The sequence below is a fragment of the Pelophylax lessonae genome (genome assembly GCF_965119305.1).
Source record: "Pelophylax lessonae genome assembly, chromosome: 1".
NCBI lineage: Eukaryota > Metazoa > Chordata > Amphibia > Anura > Ranidae > Pelophylax > Pelophylax lessonae.
In genome coordinates, this window is record NC_138768.1 from 164141736 (window position 1) to 164166329 (window position 24594).

Here is a 24594-nt window from a genome sequence, read left to right on the forward strand (position 1 = left end):
TCTGTTTCCTCTGATTCTGAGGGTGATGGCGATGGGGCTGCTATGACTGGGGTCTCCTTATCGGGGTCCCGTTCCTCCCTGGATCTCGTGGGGTCCGAGGTTGAGGCTGAGGTTGAGGGGGTTGATAATTCTCCCCCTGGCTCGCCTGAAGAGTTTGCAATCATGGATGAATTGGTTGCTTCTATAAAACAAACGCTGCGTTTGCAGGATGAACTGTGTCCTCCTGCTGTCCTGGCGGCTTATGGGACGCAGAAAAGACGTAAGACATCGCAGGTCTTTCCCTGCACTGATGATTTTCAGCGCGCTGTTAAGGAACAATGGCGCAATTTACGCAAGCCTTTTGCTGTGCCAAGTAGGTTTAGGCTGCGTTATCCTTTCACGCCTGCCACTGATGAACGGTGGTGTGTGCCACCCCCGGTGGATCACGCAATTGCGGTTTTGAATAAATCCACTGCGATTCCTGCAGAGGATACTCCGGTGTTCCAAGATGCCACGGATAGGAGAATGGAGTCTCTTGCCCGTCATACTTAATTTGTTACGGGTTCGATGCTGAAAGCTCTGTTTGCCTCTCTTATGGCAGCCCAGGCTGTCGCAAGTTGGACGCAGGTGCTTAGGCGCGTCTTAGTGGCTGATTCGGCCTCACCGGCGACATTGGATATGGTGGATCAAATCCATCAGGGTGTCATGTATCTGTGTGATGCGGACTTGGATTTAGTGCCGTTGGCTGCACGTGTACAAAGCGTGGCGGTGTTGTCTCGCCGCCTGGTTTGGTTAAAGTGTTGGTCTGTGGACCAATCTTCACGCAAGACCTTAGCCAATCTGCCTTATGATGGATCTCGCCTTTTTGGGGAATCCTTGGATACGTTGATAAAGGGGATCACGGGCGGTAAGAGCACTCTCTTGCCCCACTTCCCCAAGGCTAAGGGGGCTCCTGGTAAGAAACATACTAATTTTCGGCCTCCTCAGGGGTCCTTTCATGCCTTTTGGTCGCACTACAAGGGCAAACCATTCAAGGGTCAAGGCTCCCAAAAGAAGCCGTGGTCTGGTAAACAGAAGTCCGGTCAGTCCGGACCCGCTGCCCATAACAATGCGGCCTGAAGGGGCCCCCTCACCCAGTTCTGGGGTGGGGGGACGCTTGTTCGGTTTTCTTCAACCCTGGCTGGCCCGCGTGCGGGACCAGTGGGTTCAGGAAATCGTTTGATCTGGCTACAAGATCGAGTTTCTCTCTCGGCCGGAGAGCAGATTCTTTCCCTCAAATCTTCAACTGTCTCCGGAGCGTTTGTGGGATCTGCACCTAGCGGTGCGGGAGCTGAGGGCTCAGGGAGTGGTGGTTCCGGTGCCTCATCGGGACAGATTTCGGGGGTTTTATTCAAATCTGTTCACCGTGCCCAGGAAGGAGGGCAAGGTTCGTCCAATTCTGGACTTGAAGGCTCTGAACCGCTTTGTGCGGGTTCGCAAGTTCCGCATGGAATCCCTGCGGTCAGTGGTGGCTGCCCTGGTCCCGGGGGAATTCATGGCCTCCATCGATTTTGAAGGATGCGTACCTTCACATCGCGATTTTCGAGGGTCACCAGAGGTACCTTCGATTCGCCATTGCGGAGGATCATTACCAATTCGTGGCGTTACCTTTTGGTCTCGCCTCGGCTCCACGGGTTTTCACCAAGGTGCTTGCACCCGTTCTGGCTTTGTTGAGAGCCCAGGGCATCTCTGTCCTGGGGTATCTGGACGACATTCTGGTTCGGTCTGCGACCAGCCAGGGTCTGGAAAAGGACCTGTCCGTCACGATGCAAACTCTGCAGGAGTTTGGTTGGACGATAAATTTTGCAAAGTCGACGCTGAGTCCGTCGGTTCGTCTTCCCTACCTGGGAATGATCCTGGACTCGGTCCAGGCGAAGGTCTTCCTGCCGGAAGACAAACTCAAGACTCTTCAGGAGGAAGTCAGGTCCCTCAGGGACGTTCCGCACTCGTCTCTGCGGACGAGCATGAGATGTCTGGGATTGATGGTCTCGGCCTTCGAGGCGATTCCCTTCGCCCAGTTTCACACGCGGGGTCTCCAAGGGGAGATCCTGTCCAGGTGGGACGGGTGACCTCAATCTCTGGATCTTCAGCTCTCGTTGAGCCATCGCACCAGAAGGGATCTTCTGTGGTGGCTCCAGTCCCCGATGGTATCGGGGGGCAAGTCCTTTCGTCCTATCTCATGGACAGTGATCACCACGGATGCCAGCCTGTCCGGCTGGGGTGGCGTTCTGGGCGTTCTGTCCGCCCAGGGAACTTGGTCGGAGGGGGAGTCCTCCCTTCCGATCAACATTCTGGAATTGCGTGTGATAAATCTCTGCCTTCGTCGCTGGACGGACAGGCTGCAGGGCTGTCCGGTTCGGGTGCAGACGGACAATGCCACAGCGGTGGCCTACATCAACCACCAAGGGGGCACCAGGAGTGCCCGAGCGGCTCGGGAAGTGGCCGACATTCTGTCTTGGGCCGAGACTCATGTCCCGGCGATAACGGCAGTTCACATTCCGGGGGTGGAGAACTGGCAGGCGGACTATCTGAGTCGCCAGACCCTGGATCAGGGGGTCAGAGTGGGGTCTTCCAGATGTGGACCTGTTCGTGTCTCTTCTGAACAACAAGGTGAGAAGGTTCGTGGCAAGGACGCGCGACCCTCGGGCAGACGCGTTGGTGGTCCCGTGGCATCAGTACAGACTGATGTATGCGTTTCCACCGATTCAATTGCTGTCCAGGTTCCTTCGCAGGTTGCAATCGGAACGCAGCACGGTGATTCTTGTGGCGCCGGACTAGCCTCGCCGGTCCTGGTACGCAGACCTCGTGAATCTGGCGGTCGACGCCCCATGGCGTCTACCTCTTCGAGAAGATCTCCTGTCTCAAGGGCCGATATTCCATCCTGCTTTACAGTCGCTGGCTTTGACGGCCTGGCTGTTGAGACCGAGGTCCTGAAGGCTAGGGGTCTCTCCCCTGAGGTCATTCGCACTTTGATCAACGCGAGGAAGCCTTCCTCAGGGAAGGTCTATTACTGTACTTGGAAGGCCTATTTTGCCTGGTGTGAGTCCAGGGGGTTTTCACCTCGCACGTACTCGGTTTCTCGAGTGTTGTCCTTCCTTCAAACGGGTGTCACCAGCGTTTGGCGCTGGCTACGATCAAGGGTCAGGTGTCTGCGCTGGCCGTTCTTTTTCAACGTCCTGTGGCTTCTAACTCCTTGGTTGGCACCTTTGTTCAAGGGGTGCGGCATCTGGTCCCTCCTAGGAGGGAACCTCTGCCTCTTTGGGACTTGAATCTCGTTCTATCTGTGTTACAACGTGCTCCTTTTGAACAGATCAGGGAGATCTCGTTGTCTATGTTGTCCAAAAAGGTCGCCTTTTTGGTGGCGATCACTTCGGCTCGCAGAGTATCGGAGCTGGCGGCTTTGTCCTGCAAGTCTCCGTATATGGTCATTCACTTGGATAAGGTGGTCTTGCGACCTAATCCTTCTTTTCTTCCGAAGCGAGTTTCGGAATTTCATCTCAATGAGGATATTGTCTTGCCTTCGCTTTGCGCGAAGCCTAAACATCCGAAGGAGGTGAGGTTGCACTCTTTGGATGTTGTTCGGGCGATAAGGGTTTACCTTAAATCGACTGAGTCTTTTCGCAAGACGGATTCTTTGTTTGTTCTTCCGGAAGGTCCTCGGAAGGGCTTGGCGGCGTCGGCTTCTACCATCGCCAAATGGATCAGACAGACCATTGAACAGGCATATGCTTTGCGGGGAAAAGTTCCCCCTATGCCTGTGAAGGCGCACTCTACTAGATCTCTGAGTACGTCTTGGGCCTGTCGTCATGGGGCTTCTGTGGCCCAGGTGTGTAAGGCGGCGACCTGGTAGACCGTACACACTTTCACAAAATTCTACAGAGTGGATGTTCAGGCATCGGCAGATGCTTCCTTTGGCCGCAAGGTTCTTAGTGCGGCAGTTCCTTAGGGTCCCTTGTTTTGGACCCCTGGCGTTTTGGGATATGTTTTTTATCCCTGGGTTATTTGCTTTTCCTGGGTTGTTGCTCCTGTTGAGCAAGTTTTTTTCATGTTGCCCAGCTGGTTTCCTTCCTTTGGTAAGGTTCCTTTCTTTGATGTGGAGACTGCGTTGCCTTACGGCGCGGCTGCGTTTCCCACCCCTCATGTTTGCACTGCTTTGGGACGTCCCCATTGTGACGAATATGAAGATGGCGGCGACTGTCGGAGGACGTAAGAGAAAACTGAATTTTTGTAAAATCTTACCTGTAAAATTCCTTTCTCTGAGTCCTCCGACAGTCGCCGCCCCCGCCCCTCTTTTGGGGTTTGGTTGTATACTCTACTGGTATTCCACTGAAACTGAGATATGGATGCAGGAAGTAGGAGGGTATTGACTGAGGGGACCACCCCCTGGGGGTGGGATATGTTAAAAGCTTTAATGTTAACATATTCTGTTGCCTAGCTACTCCTTCGGAGCAAAGTCTAATACCCCATTGTGACGAATATGAAGATGGCGGCGACTGTCGGAGGACTCAGAGAAAGGAATTTTACAGGTAAGATTTTACAAAAATTCAGTTTTTCCAGCACTGTCTTAACCATCTTGGACATGGAGTTCACCAGAGCTTTACAGGTTGCCACTGAAGTCCTCTTCCACTCCTCCATAATGACTTCACGGAGCTGGTTGATATTGGAGACCTTGCGGTCCTCCACCTTCCATTTGAGGATGCCCAATAGATGCTTAATAGGCTTTAGGTCTGCAGACATGCTTGGTCAGTCCATCCCCTTTACCCTCAGCTTCTTTAGCAAGGCAGTGGTTGTCTTGGAGGTGTGTTTGGGGTCATTATCATGTTGGAATACTGCCCTGCAGCCCAGTCTTCAAAGGGAGGGGGGATCATGCTCTGCTTCAGTATGTCCCAGTACATGTTGGCGTTCATGGTTCCCTCAGTGAACTGTAGCTCCCCAGTGCCAGCAGCACTTACGCAGCCCCAGACCATGACACTCCCACCACCATGCTTGACTGTAGGCAAGACGCACTTGTCTTTGTACTCCTCACCTGGTTGCCACCACACACGCTTAACACCATCTGATCCAAATAAGTTTATCTTGGTCTCATTAGACCACAGGACATGGTTCCAGTAATCTATGTCCTTAGTCTGCTTGTCTTCAGCAAACTGTTTGCAGGCTTTTTTTGTGCATCATCTTTAGAAGAGGCTTCCTTCTGGGATGACAGCCATGCAGACCAATTTGATGCAGCGAGCACAGACAGGCTGGCCCCCTACACTTTCAACCCTTTTAGCAATGCTGGCAGCCGTCATACGTTTATTTCCCAAAACAACCTCTGGATATGATGCTGAGCATGTGCACTCAGCTTCTTTGGTCGATCGAGGCGAGGCCTGTTCTGAGTGTTCTGTAGGGTCTTGGCCACTGTGCTGAAACTCATTTTCAGGGTCTTGGCAATCTTCTTACAGCCTAGGCCATCTTTATATAGAGCAACAATTCCTTTTTTCAGACCCTCAGAGAGTTCTTTGCCATGAAGTGCCATGTTGAACTTCCAGTGACCAGTATGAGAGAATAAGAGCGATTAACACCACATTTAACACACCTGCTCCCCAATCACACCTGAGACCTTGTAACACGTGACACATGACACTGGGGAGGGAAAATGGCTAAATGGGCCCAATTTGGACATTTTCACTTAGGGGTGTACTCACTTTTGTTGCCAGCGGTTTAGACATTAATGGCTATGTGTTGTTATTTTGGGGGGGGGACAACAACTTTACACTGATATACAAGCTGTACACTCACTACTTTACATTGTAGCAAAGTGTAATTTCTTGTCACATGAAAAGATATAATAAAATATTTACAAAAATGTGAGAGGTGTACTCACTTTTGTGAGATACTGTATGAGCTTTGAATTAAACCTTGAGGGATCAGTACACTTTCATAGCAACATCTGAGTCTGCTGTCCCCAGGAACCTCTACAACCAAATTGTAAATCGAGCCCAATTTAATATACGTAAAATAAATTTTACACTGCCAGCCTACCCAGGACTGGTGCAGTGCTGCTCTCATTCCCTTTCCCAACAGCCTTTGAAATGATGTGCATTGACCTGCTAAGGCCTTTTTTGTAAAGCATGCACCTATGTGAGTACAGAGGTGGCAATTTCCCTATGGCTAGGACCAAGTGATGCACAGGATCCATTGGGAGAGTCAGAGCGGAGAACAACTACTCAGTCGCTGTATTGGCCAGGTCCTGTATACTTCAATTTATCCAGATTAATGGTATATAGTTATATTCTATATTATATTCAATATTCATCAAAACAGTTATTCTATAGTAGTCAATTCCTCTGTATTTTGTATTGACCGTTGTAATCTATTGAAACTTGTCCCGTGCTTTTCCTCAGGTCTCATCGTCTGTTGCTGGCAAAGCAGCTGCAGCTACTGTAGCTTCATCTAGCAAACCTAAAGATGAGGTAATGTACAAAAATCGTTTTATGCAAAAATAGGATATTGGAGATTAAATCTATCATTGATTAATAGGTTGTAACTCCTCTTCATTAATACCGTGCAGATGTACTGGAGCACCAGCGGCTACTAACAATCCACAATTTAACTTAACCTTAAATAGCAACATTTTGGTGAAAATTATTATCATTCCTTTGTGCTTAGTTGGCTTTTAATCAAAGGAAAATGTTCCCTCAGTAATTTTCGATTTCTGCTCTAGTAAGCCTATTATTGCCAAGTGGGAACAGTTCTAATAAAATAACCTCAAGTATTTTGGTTTAGTTGCTTTCAGTTCTAGAATATCTCTCTGACACACTCCCTTCTGATAGGTGATGCCAACAAGGTCTTAATTGATGTTTTTACAAAATTTTGGCATGGCTGCTATATCGGTCTACTCTGTGGAATGATCTGTGTTCAATTCGGCTCCTATGTCTGTTGATCTTGGTACTGGCTGTACACATCTTTATATATATATATATATATATATATATATATATATATATATATATAGAAAGTGCTTAAAGCGGCAGTCGCATATTGATATCAGTATGTCTCTCAGAAACTGATGGCACCTATGTTTCCAGATCCTTTTTTCCTGAGCACCCTGTTCATGTAGTTATCAATTATATATGAGCTTAAAATTAAATCTTGAAGTACACCTGCATAGCAACACCTACTATGTGCTATCCCTAGAAACCTCTACGCCCAGTTTTTAAATTGAGCCCCATGTAATATATGTAAAGTAAATGTTACGCCAACAGCCTACCCCAGACTGGTACAGTGCCTCTGTCTTTCTCCCCTCCTATGGCCTTTGAAAGTAAGGGTTTTGCTTGGTGCAGGTACTGAAGTCAGAGGTGGCAATTTCACATTGGGAGAGTGGGAGGGGAGAACAACTATTCAGTCCCTTTGTTGGCCACTTACTGTATACTTTAATTTGTCCAAAACAGGGGTATGTAGCTATAACCACATATTTGGTGAGAAGGGTAGAAAACTGTAGTGTTAGTATGAAGTTGAACTTATCCTATAACATTAACAAGCTAAATAAAGCGCAACCAAAATAATACACAACTATAATACATTTCAAAAAGGTATTACCACCATACACCAAACTGCAACTTCTTTCACCATCATCAAAAGATTATGCATCAAAACTGTTCTTTTATAGTAGTCAAAATCCTCTGTATTATGTATTGACAATGGTAATCTATTGATACTTGTGTCTTGCTTTTTCTCAGGTCTCATCATCTGTTGCTGGCAAAGCAGCTGTTGCTACAGTTGGGGCTGCTGCAGTAGGTGCCGCTGCAGTAGGTGCCGCAACAGTAGCTTCATCTAGCAAACCTAAAGAAGAGGTAATATACAGAGATAGTTTTATGTAAAAAAAAAGAGAGGAAATTAAATGTATCATGTGTAGCACTGCCCCCTTGAGGACCTCCACAGGGTCAATGTGGATAGCCTGCCCTAAGTTCCAACAGACTGAAATGTTTTCCACAGTGCAGGCTTAGACTGGTTGCGGTGGGGCTTCAGGATGTAGAGAAATTCCCACACAGCCTTGTCACACCAAGCTTCTCTCCTGGCCTCTATCTCCAGCATTATCTCCCTAGGAGCATAAGGATAGTCGTATCCATATTCCAGGGCTACCTTTTCCCTGTATGAGCCGTTGCAGTCTAGAGAACCTGGGGAGGGTTTGTCTGTTGCCTCTCCTGGTCGGGGAATACAGGGCCTCCTTTTTGATGATGAGGGAGGCATAGGCCTTGTTTTGCTCCTGAGCTCGGGTGTAGGTTTGAGGTGGGGATAGGTCTGGGACCCGTGTAGCATAGGCCTCGCAGAACTGATTCTTGGCACACTGACCACGTACCACTGAATCCCTCGTCTCCTCATCAGAAATGCTAGGACTGGCTGAACTGCTCCATTCATCTGCTCCCCAGTCCCACTCTGTCTCCTCCTCTGACTTCCAGACATCAATCCCCTCCTCCAAGGATCCACAGTAATGTTGAAAGCTAGGAGACCCCACGTCATTTGCCCCAGCCTCTTCCTCACTGCTTACACTCAGTCTTTCCCACCGCAGACCATTGACTCCCCTCTACTGTTGTTTGAACGGTACTGGTGTCTGTCACTGCTGTCTTCCATGCATCGGGTGGCCGCTCCTCCGCCATCACTACCTGCATGCACATTGCCTCTGTAGTGCGGGTCTCCTTTACTTGGCACACTGTAGTACAAGCAGGTGCTACTGGTCCCGACCCCAGCAACATCTTTAGCCCTCCTCTTCCTCTGCCCACAGGGATTCCTGGCTCAGAAACCGACAGGACTCGAGTGACCCCAGCCTCCCACAACACATTCAATCTTCTGGGCTGACCATCACCCTTCTCCGCCCGCAGCAGCAGATTGCCACAGTGCCAGCACTGGCCCCACACTTGCAGCCGCATGGTAACATTCAGACACTGACTACATACCAGGCCCAAATGTTTCCCGCCCGGTCCGATACACAACACCAGCCGTCCGTCGGGCACAAGTCGCACTCCAGTGTCACACAGGGTCGACATCAACATTCCAGTCCGCTCCGCAAGATTTACGCCAACATGTGGGATAGCCTCCGCGTTCCGGCTCCCGCAATCTTGCTCCTCCACACATGTCTCCCTCTCGGCTACACGCAAAAGCGGAAGTAATTTATGGGCCTCCTTCCTCCTTTTCGGATTGGCTGTTCATGGGCGGTGACTCCGCCCACAACTTCAGATTAGCTGATTCTCTGGCAGTGGCTCCTCCTGCTAGGCAGATCTCTTCAGCGCACGCTCTCCCGTGTGGTACAGTAACCTCTTCACTGCCGCTCCAACTCAGGTCAGCCAGCATGAAGATCACTGTACAGCAGATCGTGCTTCTCAATCTGCAGGCATCTGCCATCCTTGTCTGTACCTGGGCCTCAGTTGCACCACCATCTCGCCAGGGCAACTGATCTCCCTTGCTATTTTGGAGAATTGTCCCGCTGTCAGGCATTGCACGGCCGACATTTCTCTTGATGGCACATGTACAGACAACAATCTGACGCTGTCCTGAATTGACGCTAACTAACTGATGTCACCTGTGACACTAATACAGTGATCAGAAAAAAGATCTGTGTACTATAATAGTGACTCAGGGCAATGAAAGAGTTAACTGGGGGGTCATCAGGGGGTTAAATCTTTATTGGGGGATATATGGCGAGGACCCTAAACCTATTTGGGACTCAAACTAACTGAAGTCACAAGTGACACTAATACAGTGATCAGTAAATTGTCTGTATACTGTAATTAGTGTACACTGTGACAGGGAGTGAAAGGGTTAACGGGTTGATAGGGGGGGTTAAAACTTTATTGGGGGATTTATGGCAGGGAACCTAAACCTATTTGGAGCTACCACTAACTGCCTCTCACAATATCTGAAGTCACAAGTGACACTAATACAGTGATTAGTAAATTTTATCTGTACTGTATATAGTGTACACTGACAGGGAGTGAAAGGGTTAATTAGGGGTTGATCAGGGGGTTAAATGTGTGCCTATGTGTACTGGTGTCAGTGTAGTGCTTTTGCACTCACAGTAGATGTTGTCTCTCCCTCATGCTGGAACCGAAAAGGACTCCAGGAGAGGAGATTGCATCATATCCTGTGCCTGTGTTTACATTACAGGGGCACAGGATGTTCAGATATCAACAGGTCAAGGCCAAAAATCATTGGCCTGGACCTAATCACTGATCGATTCTGAACCAAATCAGAACAACGTGGGGACAGCGGGGGCACCCCCCCCCCCCCCCTCCTAGCCCCGCTGGTGATTTGCAGTAATATGAACAGTTTGAAAAAATGAACGGAAGCCAAGATCCGCTAAAATAAATAATTGTGATGCAGTTCTTTTTAGTTATAAAGAGTGGAATTTATGTTCATTCAACAATTGTCACTGTATACTCTACATCTGTTGTGTTTTCATGTACTGGGTGTAATCTAGACAGCAGCCCTTTGTCATACCTGTGAGCAGCTAAAATAGCTCATGGACAAAAAGCTGTGATGGGAGGAGAAAGCAAAACTGTGTCATATAACAATTCTGTATTCAATAATAATAATAATTATTTGACAGTTATAAGCAAATTTATATATTGACATTGAGTAATAGATATTCATTTAAGATGAAAAAGTGATTCAGTATCTCATGATCCTGTGAGTGCTGATACAGGTTAAAGAAGAAAAGAAAGTGAGCGTGGACAAAATTGCTGCTGCTACTACTCCAAGCAAGGTAGAGCCAGATCTTGTAACCTGGGATTTAGGGCCAGTCTGTTACATTGCATACTTTAGACAGCAGCTAGTGTTGCATTTACCACTATACATCTGAGCAGACTTTCATGGGAACAGTGCATTGCCTGTATATACAAGAAAAATCTGTGACAAAAGTATACCTGTAATTTGTATATCAGAAAGCGATCCTCAAGGGAGCAAAGCAGTTATAGTGATTTAACTAAACTTAAAGAAAAAATGGGTGTATATTACCCTTTTAACATTTTGTGCATTTTAATTTAGGGTTATTTCGTTTATTGCGACTGTTGTCTTTATGCTCTTTTCTGTGTTGCTAATTATCATGTGTCTCTGATTTGTAGGAAAAGGATGATGCTTTAGATTTGTTAATTGATAGTTTGGGGGGACCAGAAAGTGTTCCAGAGTCTCCGAAATTCACTGGACCAGAGGTCACTGTAAGTAGATTTTTGGACGTGTATACTTTAAATGCTAGCAATTGGGGGAAAAAGGATGATTGAACTGCAGCATACCTGGCAAATGTAAAAACCTTTTTTTTTTTTTTTTAAATCAACAACTTCTGGACCGGAAGATTTTACCCCACTTAATGACCAGACCATGTTTTGCGATCCAGCACTGCGTTACTTTAACTGACAATTACGCGGTTGTGCGACGCTGTACCCAAATACAATTTATGTCTTTTTTTCCCCACAAATAGAGCTTTCTTTTAGGCCCCTTTCACACTTGCTTCTCCGTTGGTTAAATGTGTCCCTATGGGGTGCTTTCTAACTGTGTGGGGGATGGGCTTGCTGCATGAACACAGAGACCTGTGTTCCTAAATAGGAGGAACATAGGATCCACGTGTTGATTACTGACAGAACAGCGGTCTGACGCATTTACAACGGCAGACCGCTGTTCTGTCTCCGCGGGGAGCGATCGCAGGTGCCAGACAGACATTGCGGCCGCCGGACCCGCTGATTGGCTCCCCTGTGGGCAATCCCCCACTAGCAGTCCTGCGAAGTGACGTACAGGTACTTCGTTTCGCGGGACAGTACCGACCTGCCTCCAGTAAAACTACCGCGGCTGGTCGGCAAGCGGTTAAGCTTGTGAAGTATTCTATCTATCTATCTTATCTTATCATATCCAGCTATCTATTATAAGGGTCTGAAAGTGGGTTGAGTATAAGGGTCTGACATTGGGCAGAGTGTGAGGGTCTGACAGAGGGCAATATGTACAGGAGAGGTGTGCGAAGGGTTTGAGAGCGCACAGCACATGCAAGGTTTGGAGAGGGTTTTACAGTGGGCTGTAGGTAAAGGAAAGGAGTGTCGAGGGTCTGACATGAGCAAGCATGCCATTACGATCTATATCTGAACTGGCCCAGTGCACTGAGGTGAGAACATGCTCTGTGCTGAGTATTTGCAGATTTTCTGTTTGCAGAGGAGATCAGTGAATAGAAATGTTGCATTCAAATGTGGAGCTGTCCAACAGTTCTAAAGAGGAGGGGGAATATGTCACCTGGGGAGTTGTAGTGTGAAGCTGTCGGCAGGGGTGCACAACACTTGTGAGACAATACTGGAGAAGAGGTAGAGGGACTATACGTAGGTTGGAGTGCAGAGGTGATTAATCTTGGGGTGAAGGTGGAAACGTAATGAATGAAGAGCAGCTGAGGGTGGGATACACAGGAAGGAATGCCTACTGGAAGCAGAACTGTCTAAACAGTAGAAGGCACTCCTGTAATCCAGTCCCCCGATGGCAAAACAGAAATGCAACTTAATCATTATGTAATTAATGATATTTTCTCTCTATTTTCACCTCTACCTCCCTATAGTAAGCAAAGTAAATCTCTCATTATTACTTCTGAAGTGAAGATATAAAATTCTGTTTGCTTTTTCATTGAGTCTAAAATGCATTTTAATTACACACACATATATAATATAGTGTGTGTGTGTGTGTATATGTATAATATATATATAATGTGTGTGTGTGTGTGTGTGTGTGTGTGTGTATATGTGTGTGTGTGTGTGTATATATATATATATATATATATATATATATATATATTAGCAGATGGCAATGTATTAGCAGATTGCAATGTGTCTGAGGTCCGTTTTTATAGCCGATAACCTACTTGCACACACCTGCTTATATTGTAGCAAGGCAAGTAATGTGGTGTACCTAGATGAATCTTAATTACATGTTCGCCTTGTTGGGACAGGACCATGTGTTCTTGTCAGAAATAATAGTTGTATGTCATTAGATTATTTTTTTTGTCATTTGTCACTTTTGAATTGAAAAATGTCAGGCATGTTTGTGTATATTCATACCCTATAAATGTTGTAAGAGCATAGGGTTTGCTGGCTTCTTGGGCATGTGAATTTCATATCTACTCTAGCTACCTGTTCGTAGTTGACAGATTTCTCAAACCAGAAAGGTGTCACCATGATACTCTCAAGCATGTAATTTCCCTGGATTTTAATTTTCTTTTTATATAAGGAAACCCCTGCCACATCAGAATATCTAGAAGAACTGGGAAAGAGAGAATCCTCAATCCCACCAGAATACAGACATCTATTGGATGTAAGATTGTTTTTTGATACAATTTAAACTATCCTAACTTGTAAATTGCTTTCATCACAAATAATATTGAACCTTTCTTGTAGGGTAAAGGAGAAAAGCCAACAGAACCCCCACCAAAGGCAGTTGAAGAGGTGACTTTTATACTTTGAATTGTTTGTTTTGTGTACCCGTGTGTGAAATTGTGTAGTTAAAGGATAATTTCAAATGGGGATATTGCTGCGCTAAAATGTAAAGATAAAAACATACATAAATCAAATACAATAAAAGGTCAACAGACCAAATGAAAGCAGCCAGCACCTGATCTAGAATCAGAAATACCAGATCTAAATTGCAGTATAGAATAGAAATGGTGCAGCGCTAACAAAATTAAATGGAATCCTCAGTCCATACATATGTTCGGATGGATCAAATATAAAATGCAGTAAAACAAAGTTCATCAGAGAGTGCTCCAAAAAGAAGGGAAACTGTCCACCACTTCAAACTTGGAAAAAGCCCCGAGTGCAGGAACCGCCACCAAGATAATAAATGGCCCCTTACCAATATGCAATGACCCCCATTACAAGGATCAAAGTCAGCCTGTGTGAACAAACCGGTGCCCAGATCGACATGTACCGATTCTTGGTATTCCCTCAGCAGCTCCAACCGGAACAAGTGCACATGAGAAAGAGAGGGACAACTCCAATAGTGAAGTACGTTCACAGGTTTATTTAGTAAAAGCAGAGTGGCAACTCACGTTTACATGAAGAAATCACAGCATGTCTCGGAGCTATACTCTCAGAACTTTTGTTTCCAACCGATAAAATGGCCGCCGTGTCTCCTTGCTAGCCTCAGCACGACGTACCGCAGGTTCCTCCTCCGACCGGTTTCGTCAACACGTGACGTCGTCAGGGGGTGTGGCCTACGGCAGAACGTCTTTGTTTATATGCTGGGTGAGACAGGGCGGGACGCACTGCGTCCAATCCGGAGCCATCAGGAAGAGGTCGTCCCCAACCCTCAACAGGAAGGAGACTTAACCAAAAACCCGGAACCGGATGTATGCCTTTTGCATGCCAATATCCGGAACTAAACCCGGAATTGGACCCCGCAAGCGGCGATAGACCAATCAAACATTAATAGAATTTCACAAAAAATGTGTATACCTTAAATTTCAAAGAGCTTCTAATCAATATTTGATCTTAAAAAGAAAACCTTATTTATAAAGAGTTTCAAATAAGGGAAACCAATAGGTTACCAAGGGAACAATGCTCTACTCAGTCGCACTAGACCTCACAAGAAAACACCGCCATCTAGCGGCCAGAAACAAAAATTCCCGAGAGTGCTCCATTATATAGCATACATTAACATGAAAAGGAAAATTTTATTAAAAAGACTAAAAATGTGAACTACATGAAATATGTATTAAATATGACAGTTTTTTAGCATCACAAAAATGGAATAAAAACAAATAAAACTTTCCCCAAATGTAAAAAACCAGGATAAAAGATCTGATAACCAACAGTGTAGAATATACTGACATCCCAATTTATCAGGCATTATTGATAAAGGAATTGATATCCCAATCAATATTTAACCCGTGAGGGGCGTAGGTTTTCAACCGATAAATCCAGTTCGTCTCTAGTTGTGAGACGCCTCTGGTACGGTTACTACCCCTCCAACTGCCTGAAAATTTATCAATGCCTAAAAAGACAGTACCTTTAGGGTCATTCCCATGACATTCATCATAGTGCCGTGAGACACTATGTTTTGGGAATGCCTTCAGTATATTCGCCACATGTTCCTGTAACCGCACGTGTAACTTCCGTATCGTCCGACCCACATATTCGCGGCCACAAGGGCAACGCAGTAGGTAGACGACGTGCCGTGTGGAACATGTGATGAACGGCTTAATCTTAACACTGCGTTGTGTAGCATTGGAAAAGAACGTCTCAACTCTCCTAGATCTGCAAGCATTGACCTTGCAGATAGGGGTGGTTTCTATCCATGTAGAGGTTGTGCTATCTGCAAGGTCAATGCTTGCAGATCTAGGAGAGTTGAGACGTTCTTTTCCAATGCTACACAACGCAGTGTTAAGATTAAGCCGTTCATCACATGTTCCACACGGCACGTCGTCTACCTACTGCGTTGCCCTTGTGGCCGCGAATATGTGGGTCGGACGATACGGAAGTTACACGTGCGGTTACAGGAACATGTGGCGAATATACTGAAGGCATTCCCAAAACATAATGTCTCACGGCACTATGATGAATGTCATGGGAATGACCCTAAAGGTACTGTCTTTTTAGGCATTGATAAATTTTCAGGCAGTTGGAGGGGTAGTAACCGTACCAGAGGCGTCTCACAACTAGAGACGAGCTGGATTTATCGGTTGAAAACCTATGCCCCTCACGGGTTAAATATTGATTGGGATATCAATTCCTTTATCAATAATGCCTGATAAATTGGGATGTCAGTATATTCTACACTGTTGGTTATCAGATCTTTTATCCTGTTTTTTTACATTTGGGGAAAGTTTTATTTGTTTTTATTCCATTTTTGTGATGCTAAAAAACTGTCATATTTAATACATATTATTTCATGTAGTTCACATTTTTAGTCTTTTTAATAAAATTTTCCTTTTCATGTTAATGTATGCTATATAATGGAGCACTCTCGGGAATTTTTGTTTCTGGCCGCTAGATGGCGGTGTTTTCTTGTGAGGTCTAGTGCGATTGAGTAGAGCATTGTTCCCTTGGTAACCTATTGGTTTCCCTTATTTGAAACTCTTTATAAATAAGGTTTTCTTTTTAAGATCAAATATTGATTAGAAGCTCTTTGAAATTTAAGGTATACACATTTTTTGTGAAATTCTATTAATGTTTGATTGGTCTATCGCGCTTGCGGGGTCCAATTCCGGGTTTAGTTCCGGATATTGGCATGCAAAAGGCATACATCCGGTTCCGGGTTTTTGGTTAAGTCTCCTTCCTGTTGAGGGTTGGGGACGACCTCTTCCTGATGGCTCCGGATTGGACGCAGTGCGTCCCGCCCTGTCTCACCCAGCATATAAACAAAGACGTTCTGCCATAGGCCACACCCCCTGACGACGTCACGTGTTGACGAAACCGGTCGGAGGAGGAACCTGCAGTACGTCGTGCTGAGGCTAGCAAGGAGACACGGCGGCCATTTTATCGGTTGGAAACAAAAGTTCTGAGAGTATAGCTCCGAGACATGCTGTGATTTCTTCATGTAAACGTGAGTTGCCACTCTGCTTTTACTAAATAAACCTGTGAACGTACTTCACTATTGAAATTGTCCCTCTCTTTCTCATGTGCACTTGTTCCGGTTGGAGCTGCTGAGGGAATACCAAGAATCGGTACATGTCGATCTGGGCACCGGTTTGTTCACACAGGCTGACTTTGATCCTTGTAATGGGGGTCATTGCATATTGGTAAGGGGCCATTTATTATCTTGGTGGCGGTTCCTGCACTCGGGGCTTTTTCCAAGTTTGAAGTGGTGGACAGTTTCCCTTCTTTTTGGAGCACTCTCTGATGAACTTTGTTTTACTGCATTTTATATTTGATCCATCCGAACATATGTATGGACTGAGGATTCCATTTAATTTTGTTAGCGCTGCACCATTTCTATTCTATAAAGGATAATTTCAGCTTTCATAACATGTTACATGTTACACCCATATCTAGGGGGTCTTCTCCCCGCATCAGCTGCCACAGTTTAAAAAAAAAAAACGCATCTGTGGGGGGCGTGTCATTCATTCACAGTCCTGTGAATGGGAGAACTACAACTACCATCATCCATTGCGGCTTGTAGTTCTCAATGAGCTGCTAGGGCGCTGTTGAGCATTCTTGGTAGTACACTGATGCTGCCTATCATTCAGTAACTGCCTGCCCGTATAAGGTAAAAAAAAATAAATAAAAGTGCATTTTTTTAACCTGCAAAATTAAGTGCATTTATAGTTTTTTTTTTTTTTTTTTTTAAAGGTGAACTTTTATCTTTTAAAGGAATGTAAAGTGTTTTTGCATACATTTCTTTTTGTTTAGTCAAAAGTTTTGTTTTGGATAAGGTGGAGAAGTTTGAAAAAAGATTGTTATTGCTATCTGTACTGGGGAGATTCGCCAGCCTATATATATCCTGGTGACTATTGTGACAAGGACAGAAAGTGCCTGGAAATCCAGAATATTACTATTGTCACCAAAACCGAAATAAAGGGGTAAATATTCAATGGGAGACTTCTTCATGCACAGCTGGTCCTCTAAGACAGGAAGGTAAGTGAAAATTTCCCAAAGGAACACAGACAGGCAAAAAAAATCTGACCGGTATTTATCCATCTACTGCTCCATCTTATACTAAACAGAAATGTTTGGCTTTGGATACACTTTGAAAAGTCTGTCATTTGCAAAGCTAGTGCTGGGCTATACATACACTATTAAATCAGTATCTATTTATATAAAATGTTATAAAAATAAAATAAAGCACTGATTTATAAAACAATTAAATGTAAAAAATAATTCTGACAGTCTTGTCAGCGCAGTAAGAAAGTGTAATGTTTGTCTGCAGTGTTTGCATTGTTTATGTATTTTTTTGTTTTTATAGACTTTAGGTGATGACGATCTCATTGCAGCAATGTCATCTGAATTTGTCAGCAGTCCAGCTCCACCTAAAGAGAAGAAGCCAAAACTAGAAGAGGTAGCGATGCAGTTTCTTTTGTGTGCTGGTGTAATGTCTGTTAAGCTTTGGATAGAAATATGGAACAAAAAGTTAGCATCGACAGCACACACCTTTCTTTCAGTATATAATTTACTTGAATATAAAGAAGTCTGGACATGTAGCTTGTTCTACCAATAAAATCTTGACTTGCCCTTACATTTAAATATTAAACAATGTCCCAGAATGAGACTTATTGAAAAGACCGTAAAATACAGAAAACTGATATAAAGCCAGAAGGGATATTGGACATGTCACCATTACAAATTATATATGTGTTTATTCATTTTTGTATGTTCCCTTAAATTGGATAACATACTGGCAATGTTCTTACAAAACCAATTAAACATAAAGGGAGTTCCAGTGTCCTGTCAGAATACTGCTACCCATCAGAAAATGTAACGGAAGTGACATTCTGAGCAAACAATGCTTACTATGCATGCGCCATACGTTCCAATAGGTTTCCTAATCTGACAGAACACGAAGGAATCAGCGGACATCTTCTTACACCCAGGCAAGAACTCCATTTCACATTTATTTTATCAGTAAGCTCTCTGTATATAATGAAATATATTAATACATTAATACATTTTTATTATTCTATTAAATACAGTGACAACCCTGCAGCCAGAAGGTGGCGACCACCATCTTGGTACACCCTGCACTGCTCAGCACCAAACTCATATAGTGAAATAGACTATTTCACTTGGTCACGGTGAAATCGTCTATTTCAGTATATAAGGTGGGATTACTTCTAAAAAAAAAAAAAGTGTGAAATTGAAGACTTGCCTAGGTGTAAGAAGATGTCCGCTGCTGCCTTCGTGTTCTGTCAGATTAGGAAACCTATTGAAACGCATAGCGGCCATGTTGGAAAGCCTAGCGCATGCGCAATAAGCAATTTTGTTTGCAACATCCCTTCCGTTGCATCCTCTGATGGGTAGCGGTATTCTGATAAAGACCAGCGCGTGTAATAAATTACTGTTTCACATGCAGTTTTCTTAGATCTATAAGTACGCAAGCTGCAAACATTGCACTGCCATCCAAATCCAGAAGGAAATTATCATTATCTTGTACACTGTATTCGTTTCAAAGACATGCCTTTCGGGTGCCTCTACTCACGTATAGTGATTTGTTTTTAATAAAGATACTTTTACCGTCTCTGCACAGCACATTACTATATCATATATTTGGATGTAAATTATTCTTGTAATGCACATTTCATCCCCATTTTTGGGAAAGTGCCATATGATCTGCATGCTTATTGTTATCTGTATGAGTCAGTGACAAGGCAAGGGACCTCTTCTGGTAGAAGGGCCTGAAGGTGGCGATGACCTCCATAGTAATATGAAAACATTAGGTATTTATAATAGTGTGTGTTGCACTGTAATGCCTTTCATTAAACATTTAACATGGTTTTTTTTTTTTGTCAGAAAAAAGAAACACAGAAGGTGTCAACAGCTGCTACTCCATCTTCACAGCCCCAGTCTTCTGTAAGAATATTGTTTACTACTTCATGTGCCTGTTTGCTAGTCTAATCAAATAACTCCAAAAGAAAGCTCTATTTGTGTGAAAGAAATTATATACATTTCATTTGCGTACAGTGCTGCATGACCAACCAATTGCCAGTTAAAGTAGTGTAGTGCTGAATAGCAAAAATGCCCTGGTCATGAAGGGGGTAAAACCTTCTGGAGCTCAATTGGTTAAAGCGTAAATTGCTGTGATGTGATCACTCCCATCATTTTTTGGAAGCTATTTTGAGGATCCATGATGTGGTTGTGATATATAGTTTGACTTGTGTTGATACCAGTTTCAAGCTGGTAGTTGCTACAGCACCTGTTTTCTTTAAACCATCTCCAGGTGCCATGTGAATTTTCCAAATGTGTCAGTAGGGTGGCAGAAGACTAAAGCAGAGTGTAACTCCCCTTACATTATGCTGACAGGTTATTCTTGTAGCTTCTTGGGCTATGGGAGAACTGGTTCATCTGCTTAGTAATTGTCTTAAGAGAACTTCTACAAACTGAAAATATCAAATTTTAATGGACACAAGTGGGTACAATTACCTCTCCTTAATATAGTTACTGTATACAGCCCGATTCACAATGGTGCGACATGCGGTTCAACTCCAACATGTAAAAACCAATGGTTCACTACTAGAGCTGTCTTAACTGGTCCGACTTGTGTCAAGGTTCCTGCACTAATTTGGTCCAACTTGGGTCTGATTTCAGCCCATTAAATAGCATTGAAGTCCTATGCAAGTCAGATTAGCATCTTAACTGATCCGACTTGTGACATGCGACATAGAAAAAAAAACGGCGTGGGGTCCCCCGCAAAAACCATACCAGACCCTTATCTGAGCATGCAGCCCCAGGCCTTCTGAACCATACCAGGCTACATGCCCTCAACATGGGGGGGAAAGGGATTACCTTGGGGCGGGGGGGGGGGGACAAGGGTCTCTTTCCCACAACCCTGGAATGTGGTTGTGGGGTTCTTGTGGCTAGGGAGCTTATTGGAATCTGGAAGCCCCCTTTAAGAAAGGGGGCCCCCAGATTCCCCCCCACATGTGTATGAGTATAGTACCCTACCCATTCACCCCCCCAAAAAAACAGTGTAATGTAACAAAAAACATGAGGCAGTTTTTGACAAGTTCTTTATTAAACATGAATAATGTCCCCTGATGTAGATGACACTGCCCCCGACCCATTAAAAAATAAAAATAAAATGGCGGGTGCATTAGTTAGGGGAGGAGTGTTTTTTTTTTTTTTTTTTTATTATATCGGGTCGGTGGTGACGGCGACGCCAACCTTCGTGATTGACGTTGGATCTACATCAGGGGAAATTATTAATTTTTAATAAAGGACTTGTCAAAAACAGTTTTTTGTTACCCAAAACTATTTTTTTTTGGGTGAATGGGTAGGGATACTATGTACCCCATGCTATTCACATAGGAGGGGCTGGGATCTGGGGGGGCTTCCAGATTCTGATTAGCCCCCTGCCCGAAGAGACCCCCACAACCACAGCCCAGGGTTGTGGGGAGGAGACCCTTGTCCCAAACAACAAGGTTACAAGTTGATTTGGGCTGAGGGGTAAGAGCCCCCCCTGCTCCAAAGCACCCCCCAATATAGTTTAGGAGGGCGCTGGTTCTCCCCCTCCACCTCCCTTTTCCTGGCCTGCCTGGCTGCATGCTCAGGTAAGGGTCTGGTATGGGTTTGGGAGAGGACCACACACCGTTTTTTTTTTTTTTTCTTTTTTTTTTTGGTGTGGGGTTTCCCCTTTAAGACCCAAGTCACACTCATCTCAAAGTCAGGTCCAAATCAGATCCAGTTCATTAAAGAGTTACTAAAGCCACAACTGTAAAATCAGTCTGTTTATGCAGTAAAGCATGCTTGTTATACTCACTGTGGAACCTAAGGGTTTAATCCCCTGCATTGTGTAAACAGGCTGTTTGATCCTGTATGCACAAATCCTCCAATCTTCCACTGACTCTAGAACATGTCTGAATAAGACAGAGTCTTTGGAGTCAGGCTGCACATGCTCAGTTTGGTGTGTATTGCTATAGTGTTTTTTTTCTTTTGGAGAGTGTATGTGATCCGCAAAGGGCCGATCAGCACTGTCCAGACAGAGGGTCAGGGTTCCTTAAACCTGATAGGACAGCTCAGTGCATTATGATAACTCCCCCTACAATCTTTACAAGGAACTGATAGAAGTCACAAGACTGCTATATACTGCTGATTAGGAAAGGTATTTAGCAGTTTATGGTTACTAAAATAATTGCATTTCCATGTTCTGTGTACTGTGGGAGACCCGATATAGTGAATGCAGGCTCCTGGGTTTAGTAACACTGTAAAGTCGCATGGAAGTGAATCGATATCAGTCCGACAGTCCCCCAACTTTTATGTCGCACCAGTGTAAACCGGGCCTACTTCCACATAGTGGTTTGTGCCTTGGACCCCAATGGAAATTTGTAATGGTGTCACTTTTCCACAAATTACAGCTAAATTCCCTAACTTTTTGTTTACACTGATAATCCATCAGTAGAGTGTGACACCATCATTTAGCTTTGTAAAAGTTGCATTTGTTATAGCAGGGGATTCAAGGAAAGCGCTATGGTCACTGGAGTACCTGAAAATACAAGTAAGCCGCTATCTCTCTAGCTTACCAGCAAACACTCAAACCCAAAATTATTTTGTTAGCCTTTTTACATGACCATAGGTGGGCTGGTATCCACAACAATTTTAAGATCTCCTGTCATAAAGATTAGCATATTCCTGAAACCTGTGTTCTTTTGTCTGATGTGTTTTAAAAGAATCATTCCCTTTTCTGGGAAAAGTAAACATAACTATACAGTTTATACAATATGTATTTTTAGCATGCTGGAAAACCTCTACAACCATTACTATATTTAATAGGCAGTCTCTTGATTTACCCCTTTGCAAGCTGATTCTTGCTAGTTGGGTTTGCATCACTAACAAATTACTTGTAACTCAAATGAATTTTCATATAACCCAATTATTTATTATAACAACAACTCCAAAAAAAATTGGGACGCAAGTGAGGGTACACCCAGTAACATTTTTTTCTAAGGCTGACTACGGTTGCAGAAAAAAGCTGTAAATGGGGTTGATTGGTCTTTCATGATACTGACCTTGACTCACATTAAATTCCCAGAACACATGATTTCTGGTCTTAAGGCCTTGTATTCAACGCTTGCAGGAAGGAAAATCACTTGATTCCACCATTAACAGTCAGTGTTGATGGGGGAATCCTTCCCGCTGAGCTTATTGTGTTCTCTAGGCAGGGGGTTGTGGGAGCTGTCCCTGCCGGGAGCACATAGTGATTATTGCTAGTGGCTGGAGCCATTGGCAATAATCGCATGTAAAAATTTGACATGCTGATTGATAGATTGACTTTGGTACAATCAGCATGTCCATAGATAGTTAGAATCTTGACTGGTCTTTGCTGAACCGGCCGAGATTTGAACCATCTATGGCCGGCTTTAATGCCCTGTAATACCTAGTACACAAGATGAGAAAATCGGATGAAAAATACCGCATTTGAAGCAATTGTACGATAATCTGATCATTAGTACACAGCTTTCAAGAGCCGATCACGATAGTTCATGCAAAATAGTCAGAAGGGACAAGCAAGAAATACTTTCTCATATGATAACAGAACGAGTGATTTTCATTTAATCGGTACAGTATTACTCTGAAAAAAATTGCGTGACCAAGACCGTGCATGCTCAGAAACTACAGCATACATTACAATACAATAGAACACATTACTTACGAAGTTGTAACGTTAGTAACCTCCTCATTTTGGATATGAGACTAGCACGCAAAAAAAAAAACAAAGCGCACGAACATGTATCCCATATTCTCACTGTGTGTACGAGGCCAAAGACAGCAGATGCAGTCAGTTGTTACTGGGAGTTGATTAATAGCAGTAGGTCATCTTTTTTTTCTTTCTTCTGAGAATGACTCACTGGTGACTACCTGCTGCTGCTGCTACTTCTGTACTGTAATTACTACTGTAATGCAGCCAAGTGACTGTCATATCTGGCCAGGCTATAGCAAGACTAGTACTTTTATAATGTGTGTATATATATATATATATATATATATATATATATATATATATATATATATATATATATATATATATATATATTATTTTTTTGATTTTCATGTGAGGGTAACACTTCTAGAAGAAGTTTTTTTAAGCCGGAATGCAACAATTAATTAATCTTTAGGGGTTTTTAGTTTAGTCTTGTTAATGAAAGCTGCATCCAGATTTGTTCCAGGTTTCTGCATAATACAGCTTGTATTGTATGATATTAAATCTACCCAGATCAGTAGTCAGTAATAGTTTCTCCAGTACAGAGCATCTCACAATGAATTTCTCAATATAAAACCACACCCTGTGTGAGTCATACTGCATGCTAAGAAAGCTGAGGCGGAAACAAATAAGGAAGAAATGTATGACAATCACAACAACTCGAATCTGCAAATGAATTGCTTCAGCAGGCAGTTATGATGCAAATAGGAAGGGCTAATGTTGGAAAATGTTTCATAAAATGACACAATGGCTACAGCTTCGTGTACCAGATACTTATCAAGATCCCACCAGTGCTTTGGTCGTAATTAACAGGATCTTGTTTTATAGTCAGTACATGTAGTGGGAGAATATTCCATCTTTTGAAGCACTGAATATTACACCTACCCCTGCCATAACCTTTTACACATGACCCCCTACACCTTAGGGAGATTTTCTAATACTTTCCACACAATATTCACACAACTTTTACCCAGGATTCTCACATATTTTACTATTTCCAATGAGAAAAATGTGTTAATCCTGGGTGAAAGTTGTGTTAATCATGTGAGAAAATGTATGAATGGACCCCATAGTGAATAATTCTTGTCAGGGCCAAAATTGTCCAATCCACAGTACCTACATTCACAGCACTGAGATCTCACAGTGCCGATGTCCAGCGGACGAAACAAAATGATCAGTGACCAGGGGTTGACTGGCAACTTTCGGCCCAGGGGGCAAGTACAAATAAGAGGCCCA

The 24594-nt window shown here is 44.0% G+C and overlaps 1 protein-coding gene across 1 annotated transcript in view; it reads left to right on the forward strand.

The window, feature by feature from the left end:
• Positions 1-24594, forward strand: part of CAST (calpastatin) — a 183870-nt gene that overhangs the window by 112752 nt on the left and 46524 nt on the right. Inside the window, exons 7-14 of the mRNA XM_082267356.1 lie at positions 6402-6470; positions 7737-7850; positions 10697-10756; positions 11115-11207; positions 13243-13326; positions 13410-13457; positions 17914-18006; positions 19455-19514. Of these exons, the coding sequence (XP_082123482.1) occupies positions 6402-6470; positions 7737-7850; positions 10697-10756; positions 11115-11207; positions 13243-13326; positions 13410-13457; positions 17914-18006; positions 19455-19514 (621 nt within the window). The remainder of the gene's footprint in view (positions 1-6401; positions 6471-7736; positions 7851-10696; positions 10757-11114; positions 11208-13242; positions 13327-13409; positions 13458-17913; positions 18007-19454; positions 19515-24594) is intronic.